Raw genomic sequence first — 25029 nt, 5'->3', positions numbered from 1 at the left:
CACACTAACCGCAATAAGTTAAGGGATAAAGTTATACTGACATTAATAGAAAAAAAACCTAAAAAAGTTGGAAACTGAAAGTTTTACATCCCCCCCCCACCAATAAAAAAAAGGTCAGTTTTTATAATAAGCACCTCTCAGTACCAGTGGCGGATTGGCCCACCGGGAAAGACTTTGCGTGTCTATAGATACGTTGTTTGTTGTCGTATACTAGCTGCTATATCTATCACGATTCTGGATGCCATTTTCACTGACCTTTTTTTTGCACATTTTTATAAAATTTGTTTTAATATTTAATATTATATTTTATGTTTTGATTTGATAGTGATGTGTTCTTTTAAAAAAATAATTTTGTGACTGTCATGAGTTTGCATTGGTTTTCTAATTCAGCATCTTTTTTTGGTAGAAAAGTGAGTTTAGTTGATAATTTGAGTGGTCAAAAAAAAATTATTGATTATTGAATACTTGAATATTTTCAAAAGTAGATTAATCAGTGATAACAGTGAAAATTAAACAAAATATGGTAAGAAATAAGTAAATTGAGATTTTTCCTAGAAATAACTAAAAGAAAATTACGAGAGTTAAATAATATTTAAATTTAATTTTTAAGTAGTTCTTTACTAAAAACATGTATTTAAATATTTTTATACACAATGTACATTATATTGTATCATACACAAATACAATTTAAGGAGAATATAAATAATAATATACATTATAAAAAGTATTTAAATATTTAAAAATATAATGAAAAATAATATAAAAACAATACATAATCTTAAATAAATTATATATCATTCTTGCAGGTACATTAAAACTATTTAAACAAACATATTATTCTTATACAGAATATACATAATCTAACAGATATTCTGACAAGCGTATTAAAATACCACAAAAAAAAAAAAAACTAAAAAAAATATACACATAATAAGTAAATATAGGATTGACAGAACATTATATTATAATGTACGTTTGATATTGTCAACTTATCAAAATAGATGAATGATAAAATTACAAATATATTTATTAAATTTATAGTAATTTTCTTATACATATATCAATACTAATAACAAAACTATTTTATAATCATAACAATTATCACATGTTGAATTAATAATTATTGTTTCAACTAATATCAGAAAACGAATAATTAAAATAATTTTAAGTATATATGAAAATAATTGTTAATAGAGTATGAACAATATTTGAAATTTGAAGCTGAGCAGTCTGTATTTTATTTGGTTTTCAATTAAGTTATTTAAAATGTTTATATTTATTACTAAAAATAATTTACATGGTTAAAAAACTTATAGCAATAAATTATAGCCTTTAAAAACAATATTTTAATTATGAAAAATAAATCATATTTTGTTACTATTTAAAAGCAATACATAATTTAAAAAGTCAATAAAAAGAAAATCAAACTTTATTAGGCTTTTATGTTGATAGGCTGTTTAAACAATATGATTTTGCATATTTGATCTACTTGGTTCTGTGTTGTTCATCAGTTCTGGAGCCAAACTAATCTCTGAATCTGAGATAAACATATAAATGTTAAGGATAAAATACAAACAAATTGTTTTTTTTTCTCTTATCTTACTTGACAAGGATGATGAAACCGCTAGGCGGGCTGGTGGTGGATCATACATATTTACATAATCTGATAACATTGAGTCTGACGAATCTGTTTGAGATGAAACTGTATCATAGTCTGCGTTAGCTACATTTATTGACGGTAAAACTGGAGCATGCACTTCAACAGTGTTAGCAGATCTACCACGAGTAAATACACGTCCCTGTAAAAGTATTTGTGAAACATTGTATATCAACATAAAAATCATTGTTACTTACTCTGAAACTACGGAATGTACCAACACCCAATGTATTTGAATTATTTATAGTAGGTGCAACTAATGGAGTCCTATCATTGGGCTGCTCATCACTATCGGTATCTGAAGAATATGCCACAGCATGTAGATCTTCGTTATTACCATAAACACGACGTTTACAGATAGGGCAAAATCGTCGGTTTCGAGTTAACCATGGATCGATACATTTACAGTGATAAGCTGTGAGCATTTAATAAAACAATTTATATATTACACACGTAAAATATAAAAATATATACTTACCATGAGCACAAGGCAAAATTCTTAGTTTGTCTCCATCCATATAATCATCTAAACATATGGCACAAGTATCATATGGATCACCTTTTACAAATGTAGAGATTGGAATTTTACGAAGAATAGATGCAGGTAATCGATGTCTAAATGCTCGTCTTCGATCTTTAATCCATTTAATTAACTGTAAATTACTCACAATTTTAATATCAACAATAGCCAATCAAGCAATAAAAAAATAAGTCCTATGATGTTTATTTTTTTTTATTAATTTAATGATATAATGAAACTGTAATAGACATTTTTATAATGATTTAACTGACAATTGTAAATTATTGTAAGCAACTAAAATTTAATATTATAATTGACTACCAAAATAATTAATTGAAACTTATGTCTAATTATTTCAATAATAAATTACATCAAGTAAAATATAAAATGTAAAATATGTATTTTTTTTTTATTGGCCTGGCTGCAATATTAAATGTGTACTTTGTTTGGTGAGTTAATCTACACCACAGTGAACACAACACTGAAGACTTTAAAACTTTTTGGTTCAATTATTTAATAAACAAAATATTCATAAGCATCCCATTTAAATCAAATTGGTATGATAACTTAAAATAAATTTAATTAAATTAAATAATAATTTAAAACATATTTTAATATTATATATGTATTTAAGATAATAGGTCCCACCGAACAAACTGTCTATTTGTTTTGACTATTTTACATTAAGTGTAATACTTATTGTACTTTTTATAATAATATACAATTTTTATCTGTTAAATACAGAGCTTATATATATATATTACCATAAACCCAAGCATTGCGAAGAAACATACCGCAACAATCACAGCAAATGGCAACAACAAATTCAGGTTTATATCAAATGGGGATTGATTGTTGTCTACAATCACATAAAATCTAAAAAAAAATTGATATGTATTATTTAAGAGTAACTAAATTATTCCAAATTGTATTAATATTAATGATATAAAACATAATACACAGGTAATGTATTTTCAACCTGTAATATTGTAGACCACTGAAGAAATCAAATTTCCAATTTTCAATAGCCATTGTTTTATTTTAAAACATCAATATTTTTTTACGGATGATAACTAATTAGTGAAAAAACTAATTAAAAACCAAAAATAGAACATAGATAATATTGTCCTTTAGTATTAAAATAATGTAAAATATGATTTCTGAATAATCATTAATGACTACTGTACTTAAAACTTAAATTAAAAGAAACATTATAAATTATATTATTTTATTTTTAGCTAACAATGATACTAACATGGGAATCACTTTTAAAATAGAATATTTGAATTGTTTTTTTTTTTTTTCTGTGACTTGTTACAAAAATACTTATATTAAACATACTAAAAAAAAACCCGCTCCATACTCTTTAATTTTACAAGATTGATATTTAAAATATTGTAATTGAAGCTAAAGATATTTTTTTATTGTAATATAAGATAAAAACAATGTCTTTATGGCAATTATTGAATAGTATAAAACCTTCATAATTATCATAAGAGTGTGCATGAGGTAGCTGCCTTCACTGCAAGATTTTCTACTACCTACTGTATATTATTTAAAATGTTTAATTTTTTATATATATTTTTTATTTTATATAAAATTACAGTCGTGTATTTTTAAAGTTTTGATCAACAATCTACATCTTCTTATGTTTTAGCAATATGCATTCAAATGTAATTGATTAAAAAAAAGAAGCCTTTCTAAACCTAAAACGGTCATAAAAAATTACGTAGTACCACGGATCAGGACAAATTGTAAACAAGTTTAATAAAAAAATGTGACCATGATGAGCAACTGGCATTTTTAAGCTTACTGCCAATTGTTGCGAGTCATGGAACTTTAAAAAAATATTTATTTTAAAAGTCTAAATACTAAATATTTAAATTCTGATATATTTTTATCTTGTTAAGATTTATGATTCTCAAAATTGAAACTCCACCTTTGTGATAGTCAAACCATGATTTTTTTTAAAAAAAAACCGAACTTTAAATTATTTTTTCGAACCTAAACCTTGTTATTATAAAAGTTACAATAGATCAAATCATGGCTGTCTTTTTGACGCAGTAAAATGTTTCTACCTCAAAAAAATATTTTTTTTTTAGGAAATAATATAATACTATAATTTTGATTTTATATTAATGCTATTAAAGGGGATGGGTTGTGTAGAATTTTAAGGGCAATTATCCCTCTAGGTTTCCTGGGTCACTATAGGCCCTGTCATGATGACCTAGCGTGGACACCTATGATGATAATACATAATTAGATTTTAATTTATTGAAAAAAAAAGTTGAATCAGATGTAACCTAATTTAATGAAATTTAAAAATAAAACCTCATTCATTAAAATGTCATAATTATTACTTGTTGGTATAATCATAGTAGTCTCTCAACATAAGCCCTGTGTTATCACCAACAAAAACTGACGGAATCACTATATCACTTGAATTTTCACCATGCATTGGCACTAATAAACAAAAAAGTAGAAATTAATTAATAGTTAAATTAAATGCAGTAATCAGTTTTTAAACAGCTTGAAGTGTGTTTAATATACTTACTTAAACCTTATGAACTTTTATGGATTAAATGTAATTTTTTTGATTAATGTAATGTAATTTAATTTAATTTAATAAAAATATCACTATTATTTGTGTTATAAGATTAGGTATTCAAAATTTGAACTTACCAATCGTACTAGAGTTGACATTGAATACAATGGCTAGGGTATAGTTGCTATTTTGAGCATTCCTCACTTTTACGCCAAAATTACAATTTCCTCTCTTAATTAAGGCAAACCAACTTCCACTTTTGGGCGGAGATTCAATTTTAGTACAACCATCTTCAGGGTTAGCAGGCAAAATATAACCCTTAAACAATATTAAAATTTAAAATAAATATACATTTAAATTTAGAGTTTATCTATAAATTATTGAAATACTTTAAGGCCTTCTGAAGGTATTTCTCCTCCAAAATCAGATTGCGCATCTGAAAACTGTAATTCAAGCTGTTGTTGGTCACTATTATATATGGTAATTTCACATTTTACTGTAGTCACAAAGGCTATTAAGGCAATAAATGCCATTGCCTTTTTAACCATTTTTGATAAAAGTTGTACAACATCTGATAATCAACTAAAACAAATAAAAATAATATTAAGATTTATGTACTATTATTTAGTAATATGAAATGAAAGATCAAATAAGTTATCATTAAATTATGACTATAATGAATCTGGAGGAAGTTAAGTATTGAGATATATGTGTCCTGGAGAAAGTGATATAAGTTTACCTTAAATTATGAAAAAACGGGTTTTACTACAGTATTTTTTTTGTTTAAATGGGGTTCCCATTGGTTACATAAAATAGTTTTTATAATAAATTGTATATAATTTTGGATCTGTATTTTTTATTTAGTGAAAATTACAATCATTTGTGTGTGTTAAAAATATATGTCATTTACATTTAATGAAGTAAGATAAGGTACTGACATTATTTAATTTATAATGTGCAAGATCATTTTGTACAATAACCTGGTAGGTCCAGTTGTCTGGCAATATTTTATTTTTTCGTTATAATAATACAATTGTAATAGTTGATAGAACTAAATGAAGTCTGAATGAACCGATTAGATATTTCCTCGGATATTTCAAATTATTATGTATGTTTTATTTAAAAATTGTTTTAAAAAATTAATTTAGGTTTTGCAATAAGTAAAATGCGTTTTAATGTGAATCTCCATTAATCCAACGTTTTAGTTAATCCGGTAGTCTTCTGGTCTCATATCTGCCAAATTACAGAGGTTCTACTATATACATATATATATATTAATATGAGAATATGATACAGAGAAACCGTGTATATACATTTACAAACGTTACTGGTAGTGGCTAACTAAGCATGGATTTTTTTCGTACTGAAATTAGGCAAGTATATTGACTGTTTGAATTTTCAAATCTTTGTGTAAAGATGCATTTGTGGTATACCATGGAACTGTAGTTATCTGCCTATAAACAAATAGATTGGAATGCTTCAATTTGTTTGAAGGTTTGATGCTTAGGTTTTACCCTATTTTTGAATTCAGTAGGTCCAAATTGACTTTATAATATTGGCTATATTAGTATAATGTTTTTAAGGTTAATTTTAGATTTTAATAATGGAAATGGTACGTTGTCTTAAGTTTAATAATTTTTCTATATGTCTTGGTATGTTCTGCCTATGTATGTTTTTTGTCTGAGATCAATCTTATGTATTTTGTAATTTGTTGAATAGGGATTGGGATGTCATACTTGATTTGTGGAAAAATAGGAATATTAAAAATATAATATTGATAGTAGTGTTGGTTTCTAATGTGTTATACATGATATTACAATAAGTTGTCTATATTAATATCTTTTAGTACTTGGTATTCTTATCTTGTCCTAGTGACTAGCGGATAATTGTACTCCACAAGCTACCTACATTTTATCAGATCTTTTTTCTCATAAGGTAGCTGTGAGTTTATAGTGTATATGGTGTCAGTAGCCTTATTTTTAGGCAGTGGCGTATAAAGAAATAATTTTGGGGGTGGGCTATAGTAGATAGAAACTAGCGAGGAATCTATTAATTAGAGACTATTGTCTACTATATATTTAATAGTTTCTATAAATATATTCGTATTTGTTATTTTTCAACAGGCTATGAAATATTATAACTTATAATAGTACCTAATAAAATATATTGTTGTTCTATTTAAAAAGACTGTAATTTCGGGGGGGGGGGGGGGCTGCAACCCAAAAGGCCCACCCCCTATATCAGTCTTGTAAAGTATTTGAATAAAAGTATTTGAATACTTTTTTTGTATTTGAATACTATTTTAATAGATTATTTTTATAAACACCGATGTGTTGTCTCCCATATGGCCTGTATCGGCCATATCATATGTGGTCAAAATGTGTAAATAACTTATAATTACAATGTATTTTTAAATATTAATTAATAAATGTTAATTACCCACCATTCAAAAACTAGTTGTGCAAAAAAGTATTCTAATAGTATTCGAATATGTATTCCGAATATATTTTTTAAGAACTATTCCAATACGTATTCTGAATACCTTAATTCTCATTTATTCGAATATGTATTCCAAATACAAAATAAAAGTTTTCTTTACAAGACTGCTCTACATACGCCACTGTTCTTAGGTATGTTTAAAATGACACATTTTCTATTATAACATTTCGATTTTGTCAATGTGTAACTGTTCCTTTTTATACTGATAACAAATAATAAATAATAACCTTTAAAATGTCATTGTGTGTTACATTTTAAGTTAATTACCCATGGTGGTTATTAGCTGTTTTTATGGCCATTTTGAAAACTTTTTCATCCCCAGTTTACCCTCCTTATTATTGTGGCATGGTATTTAAGCTATAGTCATAATATTGTTTTATTCAGATAGTTTGCTTCTGTCATAAAAATGTTATGCAAGCTAGTGTTCTAAAATGCTAAAATAATATATATACTCTGTTCCACGAGAGACCATACTCGTTTTTTCGTCCGTCGCTGCGCACCCCCCACCATTTTCGCCTGTTCGGTTACGATCGGCAACTGTTCGGCCGGCGGTTGTTGTTGGCGGCCGATATTTCGCACCGCCGGACGGTAAATAGTGAGAGAAATTGGATTTTCGCGCTGTCACAAACGTCAGTCAGATGTGCGGAACGAGTACAGTCTCTCGTGGAACAGAGTATAATATATATAAGTACACAACTAAACAATTCTAGAATGTTGATGTTAAAAGATATATCACAACATACAATAATAATTTTATACCAGCAGTTTACAATGTTTCATTCAAATTGAATCAGATACAGTTGGTATAATTATCAGTTCTTCTTAGTATAATTTACTTTAAGTTAATACGTTATTTAATAATGCTGGAGTAAATAAAATAAATTGTATTATTATCAATATGTACACATGGTATCCCAACTACTTATTAATTTTGTATGTACCTGACATTGTGAGAATTAATTGATCTAATCTAAATAATTTCTTTTAAAATTATCTAATATTATACACAATAGTTATAGGACTGAATATAATAATAGCTTATACCCGGAGTTCCCAACCTACAGCTTGTGGGCCGATTCTGGCCCACCAAGTTTTTTGAACTGGCCTCGCCACGCTAATTGGTGCTATGAAAATATATTAATTACTAAAAATAATTCTTAATTATTTTCAATAGTAATAATAAAAATGTAATATCCTTACATAAAAAATTTTGGCCGGTGATGCTAAAGCGTATCAGATTGGCTCGCCATAAAAAAAGTTTGGTGACCTCTGGCCTATACTATTAGTGTTATATTGTATTCTCTACTTTAACTTATTATCTTATCAGCTAATCATTTTATACAAAAAGTGTTGATAAAATGTTAAATATACATGTAAAACGTTAATGTTTACATACTGGGAAAAGTGAATTAACTAAACCACATTAAGCAAAATGACTAGATTTTAACACTGATCAAGTATTTGGTTTAAGTAATTACCATAATATAATTATTTTTTTAAATAAGTTTACAATAGATTTACTAAACTGAAAATACTTCTATTATTATTCTGTGCTTCAACCGTTGGCAATAATGTGTGCGAAAAATTAATTTTGCAATATTAATTGTTAACGGGAAGTCATTACATTAACATTGCATAAGCCAATAAATCTATGTTAGACAATATTATATAAATGTATTCAGAACCCATTTATTTACTTATTTTCTGGCAAACCGTTACAGTAATTCTGGGCATACAATATGTAACTGGCTGTGGAAATAAATCTGACCTTCGGCGTAAATCATGATCTGTGAAAAAAAATTGTTGTTAATAATCAACAAAGACGTCGTAGCAGCTAACACGCTTGGGACTAGTATTTCTGTCACCGATAACAATCATAGCAGCTAACTCTTAATGGTAATAATAAAAACAACGACAACGTTTGATATTTTGACGAGCAGTCATCAAATAGACAATAGCATTCGCTGAAGATCGCAGGCCACAGCTACACGCACGCAACTGAATGCTGAGCTAGTGCTGTCCAAATAGAGTTACGATAGTCGTGCATGTCATAAATAAAATATTTTGTAGAGTAAATCATTGATCATATTAGTATTGTGTACGATAAACTGACCTTGACTTGCAGCTCGAATCGCTGAAACCAACGCTCAACGCCCGCACAAATAAATCAAAACTCGTACTGAAAACGTTGGTGCTGTCAGAAGATCGACGTGTGGTGAAGTCAATATTTTGGACGGCAGAGGAAAATCGTACGTGCTACTGCAGTACATCTGCGGACGACGCTAGTACGCTACCAGTCTACGGTGGTCTAACAGTATAGAGTCTACACGGAACAAAAACAACGGACAGAGGCGATAACAACTACGATGGACGGACCCCCCGCCGGGCGAGCGGAGACAATAATGTTGAAACGCAAATGTGTGGAAAACAACAAGACGAGCAACGCGATAGTCGATTACGCCAATAATAATAATAAATAAATATATAATAATATAATGATATATAATGATAATACAAATAATAGTAATAAATAGTAATAATAATAATAATTAATGTAAATAGGCGACGTTCACGACTGACTGGCTCGTCTGTTATCACGTCGTCCAGCAGGCAACAGCTGCAGCTAGTGCCAGACGCCAGCTACTGCTGCAGAGTGCAGGCAGCCTGACTTACGGACTACGGAGTACAGGCTAGCCGCGTTGTTGACCAATAACGATTGTGCGGTAATCGATTTCCGAACAAAACCATAAGTTTATAAATTGTGATTCAATGAAACAATGTCCTCGATCGAAAATAATCTTGAACTGCCACGCTGTGGATGGCTGCAACCGTGTAGCACGTGTATTTATTTATTTTTCAACGATAGGAATTTACGTAATATACATTTGGACAACGCATACTAAGTATAATTATAAAATTGAAATTAATTATTATTCATTTTAATAATAAAATATTCGATATTTTGTTGTTTTCAAATTTTTCATTAGACATAACATTGAGTGCCTATTGACGACTCTTTTTAAGAAGGTATTTAATTAGCTACATCGACAAATATAAATATATTATTTATAACTTGTAAATTGTAAGCTTACTCAAAAACGGAATTATTTCAGGGAATATTAATTAATGTACCAAATGATATTTTTCTTGAAAATGTTGATCCATCTAAATCAAAATTCTAACTAGAAGTTATTAAAATGTTTATAATATGTATAATAATCCTTAAAAATAGTTTTCCAAAAATATAAACTATTTAATATTATGTAATATTAGATTTAGTATTTATCATACATGGAAAATTTTTACAAATTATTATTTGTATTAATAGTTCAATAAAATTATATTAATTACTAACATTTTTAAATCATCTAAGCTCCATATCTATTGCCACAGACATATAATTCTTAGTACACAATTACATAAAGTAATATAAGTAACTCAAAAACTACTCGTTCAAATTGTAATTTAGATATACATATAGGTAGGAACATCAACATTTTCAAACAAAAATACCTAATAATTAAAAGTGAAAGAAAGGGGGGGGGGTACTTATTTGAAAAACATAAGTTTATATTGTCATGGGATCATCCTTAAGTATAACAAAATATCTCAGATACCTATTCGAATATACGTTGTCTTGAAATGGATTTAAAATTACAAAAATCAGAATTTGAATATAATATGAATAATTTAAGTATAAGAGTAGGGTGAACATGCTTAGAAAATCACCTTGTACTAGTATTAAATATGTTTTGATAGTATTATTATAACAGAAATCCATTTATGACTTGGTCAGAGATAGGTACATCAAACATTAAATCCCATACTACAGAAATACGTTACCTATACATATTTAAAAACATATAATTTGTTGTTGCATAGTTATTACAGTAATTATAATATTACTAAACTATAGATTATAGATACAAAGCATTAAGCAAATCAATAAATATATTCTTATTAGGTTAAGTTTGGACGTTATTGGTATTCGTACAAATATACGACTTCCTATCTAAAAAGTAAAAAGTTAACATAGATATGTTTTTGGGCTGGGTACAACTTTTTTTTCTAACTGATTAACCATTATCGCGAGGCCGATTTTTATAATCTATGTTTATTTCCATAAAAACGCAAATCAATAACAACATCAAAAAATTAATTTCATTTCTAACAAAATGTAGCATGCTATTATTGCTATTAGATATTTTTCCACTACACTAAACTCAAAAACATTGTTTATGTTTCTTATTAGGTATATATCCGAATAAAATTGTTTACATGAAACTAACTTGTAAAGCTCTTTGATAGTTAGGTACCTACATGTACAAAATCAATAAATATTATTCAATGATAATCATACAGCTTTTTTTTTAATTTAAAATTTAAATTCCTAATAATTCCCGTAATAATGTAACATCATCAATCATCATTACCTATTCCTAAATAAAATTGAACCAAAAAAATTGTATCTACATTTTAAAAATGAAATGTTCAATAAATACTTTTTATCATAAGCCAGTAACATTTTACAAGACTAATTATTATAGTTTTTTGAAGTTTTTTTAACCACAAAATTTTAAGTGTCAATTTATTGACCAACACATTACAGAGTTACACGGTAATATTATTAAAAATGTACATACTAATTACTAGGTATTTATATGGTACTGACGGTTCTGTATAATAATTAATCAAATAACTTATAAATAAATATCTTATCAATATAAATATAAAATTATACATATTATTACTTAGGTAATAAAAAAAACACATTTTGAGATTGGATTAAAATGTAAAAACTCAACAGAAAATAAAACGAACAACAATAAGATAGTAGGTAATAATTTACACATATATATAAGTAAGTATGCCTGCAGCTATACAAGTACAAAAAATAAATACAATTTTAATAGTATAAGTGTAGTAAATATAGTTCATTAAAAATAGTTCAAACATCATTGGACAAAATTATTAGTATAATGTCTGTTCAATGTTATATTCACATTTGATATTATTTTTTTAATACAATGCAAATACTTAAGAAATGTATGCTTGTTACAAATTTTTTACCATGTGTGGTTAAACAACTTGGGATGTTTTTTTTGTTATATTATGTAGGTACGTCTCAATACTCATATACATGAAATAAATGATTTACATATGTACAAGTCCTTCAACATTGTCGGATTTCATCTCATTGGTATTAGTAGTAGTATTAGCGTTGAGATCATTTGATGTATCTTCCAAATTATTTTTCTGGATTGGTTTAACCGGTGACACTTGATTTCGGGTCAAGTAATAAGTAATGCTAAAATCCAAAAATATGAATTATGTTATATTTTTCAAATTTAAGTGATAATAATGTATAGGAATTACGTAATTGTGTGCATTGTAAAAAACTTACGCAAAACATCCGATTAACGGAACGGTTAAACATATGCTGATGATGAAAAAGGCACTAGGCATAGACTCCAGCGTTCTGTTGTACACTACATTATACAATGGTAAGATTGCACTTTTTGATAAATTGTCCATGGCCATTCTCACGGCATTCATAGATCCTATTATATATAGACAAAAAAAACATGTTCATTATAAGTAAATAAGTTACTAAATACATAAGGAATTTGGAATGTGTTTTAAATAATCATAGAAAATAAACATTGAAACGCTCTAATAATGTGTAACAATTTTAAACGTTGGTTCTTAAGACGTAAGTAGACATTTAATTAGATACTAGATATAAATTAATTACTTACCTAGTTCATGAGATTCCACGCATTTCGAAGCTATGGCACCACAGAGAGCTAATGCCGCACCACGAAACAGTTCTAATGGAGGTACTATAATATAAAAGAACCCGATTAGTTGTTGTATAATTTGCATTGTGATTATTCAATGCAGGTAGGTAGTAGGTACCCAATATTCATAATAAGTAGGTGGGTATAAATATTGATTTTATAATAAACAATAATATTATAAAATCAAGTACCTACTCCTGCCAACGGTATAACATTTATAATTACAAATAATAACCATTTTACCTATTATTATTAGTATTATTTAATTTAAAATGAAAAATTTGAATTAATAATTATTACTATGATCAAAATTATACATAATATAATATTATATATAAAATAAATCGTGTCTGTTCATGTATACCATAGTATAATTAGTAAGTAGTACAGTTGTAGACAAGAGAGTAACAGTTAGTTATATACACGTATTTTTGTTTATAGTTTAACTTACTTACTGTTAGACTATTATATTATCTTGTAATCGTGTAGTGTCAATTTTGAACATACTACATAGTAAATAGCAATAATTAGTATTCGTTCATCGTTTATCGGTACCTAACATATAATATAGGTATATATATATATAGGTAGGTACGATAGTCTTTAATCTTTATTACCACTCATAATTTTTCAAACGGAACTGAAATTCTAATACTTTTAAACGAAATATATTAAAAAATCTACTTTTAGAAATACTTCACGGCTTTTGCGGAAATTTGTACACTGCTAGTAACAGTTGCATATATTTGCATAGAAAAAACTATGAGAAAAAGATTCAATTAGTAGGTATCTATCTATAATTGTGAAGGAAAGGTACTTACATTTTAATCAAGTGGAATTATTATGTAATTTTTTGACAAGACTGTTTAGTACTTGTAATTCGTTTTAGTATAAATGTATAATACTAAGAAATGTATGTTTTAATTAAAAATAATTAATATTAATTATACTATCATAATTAATAAATACCCATTTTGTATCTAAGATAAATAAATAGATATCAATCATATCTTCAGTAGAAAGTATAAAATAAAAATCATATAATTTAGTCTAGTACACAATATTTGAAGCTTTAAAATTGATTTATCAAACATTTTTATGTTAAAATAGATAAATAAAAAAATAAGATATGGCAAAAAATAATACGACCGAGGCCTATAAAATCATTTGTGTGAGAGGAGGGAGGCCGCAGTAATTAAAATATATTTACTTACCAAATAATAAATATTGCAGTTTAGTAACTAATAGAAATCCGACAGCAGTTGCAATATCGAAGAAAGTAGCAATCAGGCCGATCATTGCATCGTTCATTTTAAGGTATCGACTCAAAATTCCAAGAGAAAATAATGATCCTAAAATGTATTTTATTTTAATATTAAATCTTCATAAAAAAAAGAACATGAAAATCTTACCAAATAGCATAATTCCCATTGTGTACGCACTGAATAAACTAAAATTAATTTCTTTGAAGCCAAACTGCTTTCTCAAATACAAGTACATTAGACCTATTTCACCTGTGAATGAATAAAAATAAATATTATTTAAATTAATAATTCATATCTTCTGAACAAAATAGGCACATATAAGCTGTTCCGTTTATTGTTTTCCTTCTTTAGTTAGCTGCCAGAGATACTATTTCGGAAGTCGAAGACTTGTATTAACATAGCCATCAACGCCATTTTGAGAAAGAGCAAATACTATAATATCTCTTTCTGAATTGTGATTATACATTTTACCTCACGTGTGATTACAATACATTGAAAAATACAAAAATATCTTTCAATGAACGTACGGTTAAATTACCTAAAACTGAACATAAATAAGGGCCATGCGCGTAAATCAGACTAAATCTATAGGCAACTCACATACCTATATGGTTGATGATGGAGTTTTCAGGGGCCATGACTCAAGGTTTTTCGTGGGTGAAAATGATTCACATTCGTTTGGTGAAATAATAATGAATATGGCTAAAGGTACCTAATATAATAGTATTATAATATAGTGTATACCTAACTGCAAGCGTAAATAAATTTTCTAATTTTATCATACATAATAATTATGTTCTGCGTTAGTAGAAGTAAGATTAGGGTGCAGGCGACATGGTGGGTCTAGAATACCTATGAAATATACATTTTTGGCCCCATCAAGCAAAATAGTTCACCACGCCGTTATTATATATGTAGATATAGTTTATAGGTAGCCTTTCGATACGTTGACTATTTAGGTACCTAAACAATATAATTTACTTATATACGCCACAGCGCAGTTTAAACGTTAGAGCGATATACTTTTAGCGATACTGGGTCGGTTAGGTTACACATTATGAATATCTGTATCTCACCCACAAAAGGAGCACCGGTCAACGGCGAGGCGACGATCATAAGCAAGAGTATAAAGCGCTTGTGGTTGTCACGCTTGACGAATACGGTCTTGCAGCTCTGGACGACGATATTTGGGTCGAACGTGTTCCTGTACAGCGAACCAGTCACCTTGTACGGTTCGGATGTGTCGTAAATGAACAGCAGGCCCAAGCACAGGGCGATCGCGTTTAGGCCCACGTTCAAGGCAAACACGGTGGCGAACCCGAGTTTGACGTTCAGGTAACCACCGGACAGCGCGCCCAAGGTGGCGGCCAGCGGCAGGACGGCCGACGCGAACCCGATGCGCATGGTCCGGTTGGACGTGTCGGTGATGTCAGCCAGGTACGCGAACATGCCGATAAAGAAGCAGTGCTGCGACCCGGTGACGGACAGGATGAGCGACTGCGTGATACCGGTGACGGTGGGCGACAGCTGGTTCCAGAACACGGCGGACAGTAGGTTGAACGCGTCGCAGGTCATCTGTCCGATCACCGGCACGAACATCAGCGGCCGGCGACGGCGGCCGTGCCGGTCGCTCCACGGGCCCGCGAACATGATGAACACCAGCGACAGCAGTTCTTGAATCATGTGTTTCCACACGTTGATGGACGAGACGCCGTGCTGCGCGCCGTTCTCCAGAAGACAGTCCGGCGACACGTACAGGTCCGGTGCCATGGTCGCGTTCGGGTTGCACCCTTTATGTAACAGCATGTTTGTTCCCACGTTGTTTGACAGTACGTTGGCCACGAAGTACAAGAACAGCATGGGCTCCACCGTCACTGCGCAACGCAGCGTTTTGAACGATTTGAGTTTCGGCACGTATATTGTCATGATTACGCCGATGACGACGACGATACTAGCTTAGTCTAAAATAAAAAAAAATCGATCAATTTGTATTCATATTATATACTGCAATAATACGTGTACTGCAGACTATGCGGCTTTTTTTTAATGCTCTCTTCATTACCGAAAGGTTAGGTTAGGTTCGGTTATTTATATAATTTTAAATACTACGGTGGTTTGTTAATTGTTTTTGTTGTTATTTTGAAGAATTCGTGAATAGGCATTAGGTTTTTTAATAAAGTCTCTTTAAAGAAAAATAAATGACAACACTTTTCTCTTTATTCTTAGTACTATATAAACGTACCTACCTACCTATACGGACAAATATTTCAGGTGGTTCTAAATCATAACAAATTTACTAATTACAAATTGTGAAAGTTGTAAATTATAATTTACAAGTTTTCGTGGTACAACACATTTAGTGGTGAGAACGTAAGGTTAGGTTAAGTTAGGTATTAATTTACTTTATACCTACTCTTAAAATGCCTGTATATAAATGTTCATAGCATGGCAGACTGCAGAATGTATATCCGGAAGCCAGAACCATTTTCACATATTATTCTTCCAATCTTTGAGAAAACACTCGCTTTGTCCGAACCTAACATCTGCTAAAAATCTATTGGATTTTACCTCAACCGTGTATACAAATTTACAATCTAATTTCTGCAAATTGTATATTGTAATGTAAAGTTGTAATGCAATATATATTAACCGATCATGTATTAATTAATTTAAGGGCTAAGGTATGTAATAATATGTGATTTGTCATAATGTGTATAATGTATAATATTATAGTTATTAGGTGATAGTCATATATTGTAGTTTCTGTGGCTGCTTTCTAAATAAAAAAAAACTCAAAACACTAGATAGGTATCGACTATCCTCAGGTGTGGAGGTAAACTATTATTAACTCGAACAAATCTGTACACAATTATAGTTATGTACTTTGAATTTGTATATATATAATTTATATGCGAGAACATGATATAAAAAGCCGAATACAGAACCCTTTTTTGGTGGGTGGGGAGGGGGGTTTTGCTCGAGAATTCGATGTGTCGATAATTTATATAGGTACACGTCAGGGAGGGGGGCTAGGCACCCAGGTCTCCCGCAGACATATTATTTCTCCAATTTTTATAGGGAAATTTATATAAACATTGACCTAATAATTGACAGTTTTGGAAAAAGCGACAATATGAAAAGATGTTTTGATTTTGTTATTTAATAAAATATTATAATCACTAATTGATTTTTTGTCACGCCTGAACCGAAAGTTTGGTTTTCGGCCACGGTTGAAGCGTTCAAAAGCAACCTTTTTCCGTCCAGCGGGCGGAAAAGAGGAAGTCCCCAAAAGTGCCGGCCGCCGGGCGTGTATAGGGGATACCTGCACAACCAGAAACTAAAATGTATACCTACCACGGTCCTTCCAAAACATAAACTTTTGGTTACATCTTAAATTTATAGTATAACCTCTTTGCATGACGCATTAACATTTAAACATATTTTGTAGAATAGTCTATAATTGTTGCATAGATCCCTGCATAACCTTTTCCATGAACGCAGGGGCGTGACAAAAAATAGTATGTGTGGCTCACTTCCCGCCCTTGCCACACAATATACTATATTACATTAAGATAATACTAATATTGGGAAAAAAATGTAAATTAAGAATAAACAGTCTATTGTAATTTATTGTATTTGTGTTATAAAAAATGTTTGCCCCTCCCCAGATATCCACTCTGGATCCGTGTTTGGTACTTGTTTAGTATTTGAAATTTCATTACCCGCAGGTTTGCTTATTGCAATTATTATGATAAGTTTTTTTTTAAATGTATGTTAATGCTTCAGTAGCTGGTCATTGGCTTAATCATGATTATTATTAAAATAATAATTGTTATCGATCAAATATGTCAAGGTTACACGATTTGCTTTACGGTACCTATTAATGTGATGAATGGTGTTTTATCAATCGAATATAATCGTATTACGAGAAAAAAATTGTGAATTCGGCCTGTTATCGGAATTTACTATTTAGTTACCTTCCTCGGTTACCTACCTGTAAACCACGTTAACGAGAATACAATTATTGAATAATATGGAGAAATGCATAATATAGCATAATATATATAATGTTGTGCTACAATATATACCTATCGCAGTATCGCCTATGTACATTTATTATATTATTATACAAAACATTTTCTCTTTTAGGTTTTCATTTAAGAGTATTGATAACGATAGTTAAGATGATTTCTAAAATTAAACATTTGTCAACATTTGGTTTATTATTTGCTGGAAGTTTCACAAAGGTTGTTATGAAATAAAATGATTAATTTATTTATGGTAATAAATAAATTGTTTGTTTTTAATTATTTTTATTTGCTTAAATGTTGTACCCATTAAACTAAATGTTTTACTAATGTTTAATTTTACAAAAATTGTAACTGTCATTACCTATCAGTATTCAGTATTTACAATAACATACTGATTAATGGCATTTGACTGAATTTCCGTTTTATACCACGTCGTTATATAGCCATAACATTAAACGTGTTTATATAAGTAAAGTTGTAACACGACAAAGTGTTTTTTGTGAGATATCAACTATTTTTGCATACAATAAGACATAATAATATATTGGCAGACTCATTCATTATTATATAGACTGAAACCGTAATTATACTTATTATATCTTAATAATAGATATGCCGTTTGTGTACCTAAACACTATATTATAATTTATAGTAATTAGTAGCTGGTAGGTAAATAGTAACTAATGTACATATATTATTATTATGTATGTACGTACGATGTACCTATATATTATGTATACCGGCTATTTATAATAATAATACAGTTAAAATTAAATAAAATACGCGTAAAGTTCAGACTATATATCAATGTATATGATGTGTATTGAGTATTAACCATTATTGATATTTAGAGTGTTTGTGATCAGGCTATAAAAATTAGCTTAAATACTAAACGTACAACGGTCGCGTACGCGGTTTGGGAGCCGTAATAAGGCTTATGCCGTTGCCTCTGCCGTTCAGATTCGTGATTCGGTTAGCGGGAGCATAAAAAGTAATAATTGGCACTATATACTGCCAAATTTTAATTCTCAGTTGGCACCTAGTTATTACCAATTAGTTACTTATTTGGGATGTATAAAAACAAAATTTAGTGCTTCATCCAAACCAGTTATTCCTCCCCCGGTTTTTCAAAGATGCGCCATTGAGACAACGGTATAGTATGGCGAGGGTCACATCAAGGTCGACAGATATTATATAACCGGGTCCGTATTCACAAATCGTACTTATGATAGGTAACGACTTAGCGTCCTTAGCGAGACTGCTGGGATACAACAATATTTTATACGAATTATCAACATCGAACACGGAAAATATTGATCATTTTTGCTTAATTATTGCAACTTTTAAGTTGTTCAGCCAATTTGCTTACAAATGATACCCGATCTCTCTCTGATCCCTCTCTTCTGCACAATATCTCCAATCGAATGATGCCTTGCAGTATACGGTCTACAATGTCAGTCGTTGGCCACCTAATCTTAAGTAGCTTTGGACGAAGATTATGAGGGAATTATCACGGTTTTAATGCGGATATTCTGTCTATACATATAGAATTATAGAAACACAATCGTGGCTACTCGTGTGACCGCTATGACGCAATTAAATTAAATTATTTTTTTTTATTAATGATGATTTGCGTTTCTATGGCAATATACAAAGTGTTATGAAAATCAGTCTCGCGATATTTATTGGATTTTTGCGCTATTACAAACAGTTTAAAAAAAAAAGTTGTACCCATCCTAAAAACATAATAGGTATGTTAAACAACTTGTTTGGACTAACCACGCTATGCGTTTCTAGATATTGGATCTTTTATTAAAGAAAGAAAATATTATTTTATTTATATACTTTATTGTTTGTTATTCAAATGTAGAAAAAAAGGCAATGTAAGGCAATGCCCTTATGTTTGAAGCTTATAGACTCAACAATTATGTGGTCCATAGATTTTGATCAAAATTTCAAAAATTGTTCTTAGAGTCTAGAGATATCAAAAAAGTTTAGAAAGTAGTTCGAAAATATACCAAGCGCTATGCCTACAACCAATTCACCACAGCTGGATTTCCCATTTCATTCGAATTAGTTCACAATTTCACATAGAGAGGTACATCGAAGTACGATTTTCCGGTGAACTTCGGTACACTAAAATCGAGATACACTTAAACTGAAATACACCGGTATAACGCCGTATTTTATGTTTGTTCACTTTATATAATATAACGTTCTTATATTTCTTTCACATATAATATTTATCTATGTTTTTTATGATTATAATTGTATACATAGTCAATAGTCATATACTCATAATATGGAGTCATTAATATTTCTGAAATTATACCGATGATTTTGTATGCCTTCTTAATATTATAATTTATAATCTTTAGCTAGCTTGATTGCAATTACTTTAATCATGAATATAATTTTAAATTTATAATCTAGCAGGAAGACAATATGTTGTCAAAAAAGTTTCATATCCATATAATCACTGTATGTAGGTACATACAGTAAATTATAGTACCTAACCACATAGACCTATCATATTTCACCAAACACATTTTATCGTAATGGCATACCTAAATACCTAATATTATATTTTGTTGTAATAACCCTATATAGTTGGTACCTCAAAATATAAATTATATATATATAATATCGAATTCCCATATTTACTACCGAAGATCCTTTATTATAACCAAAAACCGTGTTCAAAATAGTTTAATATAAATATAAAATATTATATAATATATAGTTACAGTGGACACTATTATAATTTATAATACAGCAATACAATGTTAATATAACGAATTATTTATTAAACTGCCCAACAAATTGGGTTGTTATACATAAGTACCTAAATGCTGCAATTAATGTTTCTAGTAACTATATAGTATATTGATGTTTAAAATCCATTTGAACAATTAATTCTGCAGATAATAACACTAACACAATATTTTTATACTCTTTATGATGTAGATAAGCATGATATATTATGTAAAATCATTAATGAGTTTATTGATGATGTATGTACCTATAATACCTAATAGTTAATACAATCTTGACTTTGAATGTGTACCTACTTAAATAGATTATAAGTCATCATGGTTCAATAATAGTTTTAATTTATTTGATTTTATATTCTTTGAAAAATTCAAATAATTAGTACCCAAAAAATACGAAAATATAATAGGTACCTACCTAAGTCCATTATACAATATACATACTAGATATACCTAACGTCGTGGGTTAAACTAGGTTTAAGTTAAGTCTAAGTTAAATTACAAACAATTTATTATTCATAGATAGTTTTTTTCTCATTCTCGAAAATAAATAAAAATATTTTAATATTTCTGTTGTCATTTTTATTTTATTGAAATTAAATAGTTCTCCAGTGAAAATAGGAAAAGTAACTAATTCATCGACTATCTGCATAACATAGGTACTTATTATTGTATTTCTCCAAATCATTAGAATTTTTAAATAAACTGTTCACACCCAAATGTATTGTTATTGAGATGTAGTGCATTTAAATAATTTATAAACAGTAAACTCTCATAGTAAATATCAACCGGTATAAATGTAAGAATGGGCCTTGAATACTTCATATACCTACTTGGCAGTTATGAAGCCTGCAGTCAATGGATTTAAACGGTCAAATTAAGCACAGTTTAATAGTTAGGACAGTTAGGTACATCTCTTTTGGCGAGTATTTTTTTTTATTTACTCTCACCATAAACATATTAATATGTCTATGACTCTCTCAATTCTTTAATTTATAAATATAATAATTCCAAACATTTTAAAGGCTTAGCCTAGAGTAATTGATGCATTTTCTTATATGCATTGAAAAGTTATAACTTATGAGCAATAAATGTTATTCCGTTACGAATATTATTATCATTTATATTGATTAAGTGTATACTTATACAATCTGTATTCTTAAACAAATAAATTTGAAAACTTATATATTACATAACACGTTGGTAAAACAAAAATTCGAAGAAATATAATATATAATATTTACTATTGTATAAAACCATATTGTGATAAAACAATTAGAACCCAACAAGATGAACATATAATCAGTTTAAATAAAATATATCGTTATTAAAATGTCTGACTTCAAGATGAGTCATACTTTGAGTCGACCGAACGAAATTAATTGTATTTGGTGATAATATTGTACGAACTATTTAGTACTGTATCTGTAAATAATAACACCAGTAACCTTTTGACCAAAATATAAAATACATCCTATTATATTATTCGACTCCTAAAATATATCCACATATCAGGCGGTTATATTATAATAATATAACATTTAAACTATACCTACCAATATTATTATTTTATTTATTTTTGTATGGTATTTAAATTATGTTATTGTATATTAAATTATCTAGTCATCATTCATTCGTAACACTAACAACCTTTATGTTGATGTACCTATAATGATATAAGTAAACAAATAAATAAATAATAATATACAAAAAATAAGTGATTGTTATAAATAATAGTTTTTCATACATACGCGGATACTTTGTCTTACAATTAAATTATTATAGCCAGCATTAATAGTAGCTATATATAATACCTGAGTAATTGTTTGGAGTAGCTGTTAAATATTAAGTGTTTAACACAAATATAATATAATATAGAAAGTATCTATACAGCCATACAGCGGCTGTATTAAAGTATTACTTATGCAATGCGGTAATTGTTTGCGGTTTTAAAAATACCTTGCTATATGTATATAATATGGTCATTTTGTATATGACATTATTCAAATAAACTAAATAAGATAGGTGGGACTAGGCCAAAAGTTAGGTTTTTTATAAATAAAAAAAATGTGTACGTGGGAAATGAAAATAGGTAGTAGTATATTATTATAGTATATTATATAAGTACTTAGTACATTTACATTTGATTCAATTTAATTTCAAAATAATGAATATATTTATTGTATTGAAGAAAAATTCCCTTTTTATAATTCTGAACATAAAAAATATGTTTATATTTTTCTCCACAAGGTGATTAATTATCGGGCAAAACAAATACAATAATTATGCAAACTAAAAATTAAAATACACTTTTTTCCTAAAACGAATAACTTCGAGTCGTAACTTATATATTACAACTAAAAATTGTTACAGAATAGAGTTATAGAGAGTAATTAATATAATAAGGTTTATTTAAATGTGACGTACGTATCGTAATACATTTTTGCACTTATAATGTATAGTTTGATTAAGTTATCGGCTACCTATAATTTATATTATCAAACAGTACAGGAAAATAATGATAGTTGTCTAAAAATAAGTAAAAAATATTATTACCTATGATATTATATTGCGACAATTAAATCCTAATAATTGATTAAAATTATATTAATAATCGCTTTCGAATATTGTTTACGTAATACAATTTCATTGAAGACAAGTAAATGCGAGTCTCGACCATTAACTTGAAAACATTTTGGTCATTTTTTAAATCACATTAAAATAAAAAACTAATTATTTGAAAAAACATAAATTACATTATCTTAATTAAAAATTCAATGGGTTTACTATAAGTGTGTTTTAAATACACTATACACTAACCTAACCTAACCTATATAACATGTGTGGGTAGATTCATAGAGGTAGGAAAGCGAGGACATATCTATGGATAATGGACGGTGTATAGTGTCCTAAATAAAAGCACTCTAGAAACATTCACTCTCTCGTGAACACCGACTGTCGTACGTCGACTAGCGGACTATAATACGACAACAATATCATAAGTTATCGTTAATACCTAGATACTTATAATAATACAGTTGATTTTTGATGACTCGAATCTCATGGAGAATAAAAATAAATTCGACTTCTGTATTTTCTCAAACACAACTTAAAAACATTGCAAGGGGCAAAGGAAAAATTCGAGTTACCGAGACTCGACGGTTTTATTTTATACGGATCGACGTACCTACGATGATCGTGTATCATGGCGAAATCTGTGTTATGTATTATTATTAACGTATTTTGACTACGAGTATAAAAAAAATAAAACAAATTATGAAAAAAAAAAAAAACTATTTTCAGTTTTACGTACGATTTACGAAGCGTTATATTGTGTTGGTGTGTGAAGTCCACTATAATAGTCCGGCGGCAACAGCAAAGGTAGGATTCGGTTAACCGGGGACGACAGTTATAAGACAATGATCTATTACCGATATCGATGTGTAAATATTATACTTGGTTTCTGGTATTACTTATTAATGTCTTTTAACCGACAGCTGGTAACCGAAATCTACTGGATCGAACTACGATGTGGATACAAAACAATAAAGTCGCTCGGATGACATGATCGCGATCGCACGCACGCAAACATAAACTCCCGCAAAAACACGCGCGCGCAGACGATCGCGGATGATGTATATGTGTGGACGGAACGAGCAGACGAGCTCGCAAGGATCGACGTCGCAGCGATCGCACGCCAGCAGATCGACGGTGGTCGGGTCGCATACTATTTTATAATGCGCGAGATCACACGTATCATTATTTTATCGAACACATCATTACCGTCTTGATTATTCATTTCATCCACCTTCTCTTCTAAATGTGTATACGGTGACTCGGTACACGCATGCAAGTACTGCAACGATTACCTACCTGCCTACCGTAAGTCTCTCATATAACTCCGACACCAAAACGTATAGGTTACACTCCCCCTGTTCCC

General features: G+C 29.3%; 2 protein-coding genes across 4 annotated transcripts; both read right to left on the bottom strand.

Annotated features, from left to right (window-relative positions):
• Window positions 1-998: 998 nt before the first annotated feature.
• Window positions 999-9793, bottom strand: Rnf13 (ring finger protein 13). 3 transcript variants are annotated; one of them, XM_008180715.2, is made up of 10 exons: window positions 9335-9793; window positions 8919-9008; window positions 5112-5304; window positions 4860-5040; window positions 4538-4640; window positions 2972-3053; window positions 2136-2310; window positions 1855-2072; window positions 1604-1799; window positions 999-1537 (listed from the first exon to the last, which is right to left on the bottom strand). In XM_008180715.2, the coding sequence occupies exons 3-10, from the start codon at window positions 5268-5270 to the stop codon at window positions 1458-1460; spliced, it is 1194 nt and encodes a 397-aa protein (XP_008178937.1). In that variant the 5' UTR covers window positions 5271-5304; window positions 8919-9008; window positions 9335-9793; the 3' UTR covers window positions 999-1457.
• A 1771-nt stretch (window positions 9794-11564) lies between these two features.
• LOC100161310 (proton-coupled folate transporter) lies at window positions 11565-24819 on the bottom strand. The gene is made up of 7 exons (XM_001943701.5): window positions 24403-24819; window positions 15364-16248; window positions 14435-14536; window positions 14237-14374; window positions 12981-13064; window positions 12626-12782; window positions 11565-12529 (listed from the first exon to the last, which is right to left on the bottom strand). The coding sequence occupies exons 2-7, from the start codon at window positions 16211-16213 to the stop codon at window positions 12376-12378; spliced, it is 1485 nt and encodes a 494-aa protein (XP_001943736.1). The 5' UTR covers window positions 16214-16248; window positions 24403-24819; the 3' UTR covers window positions 11565-12375.
• Window positions 24820-25029: the final 210 nt, after the last annotated feature.

This window comes from Acyrthosiphon pisum, chromosome A1, assembly GCF_005508785.2.
Source record: "Acyrthosiphon pisum isolate AL4f chromosome A1, pea_aphid_22Mar2018_4r6ur, whole genome shotgun sequence".
Classification (NCBI taxonomy): domain Eukaryota; kingdom Metazoa; phylum Arthropoda; class Insecta; order Hemiptera; family Aphididae; genus Acyrthosiphon; species Acyrthosiphon pisum.
Note: the sequence above shows the minus strand (reverse complement) of the source record. Positions and strands in the feature narration are given on the sequence as shown.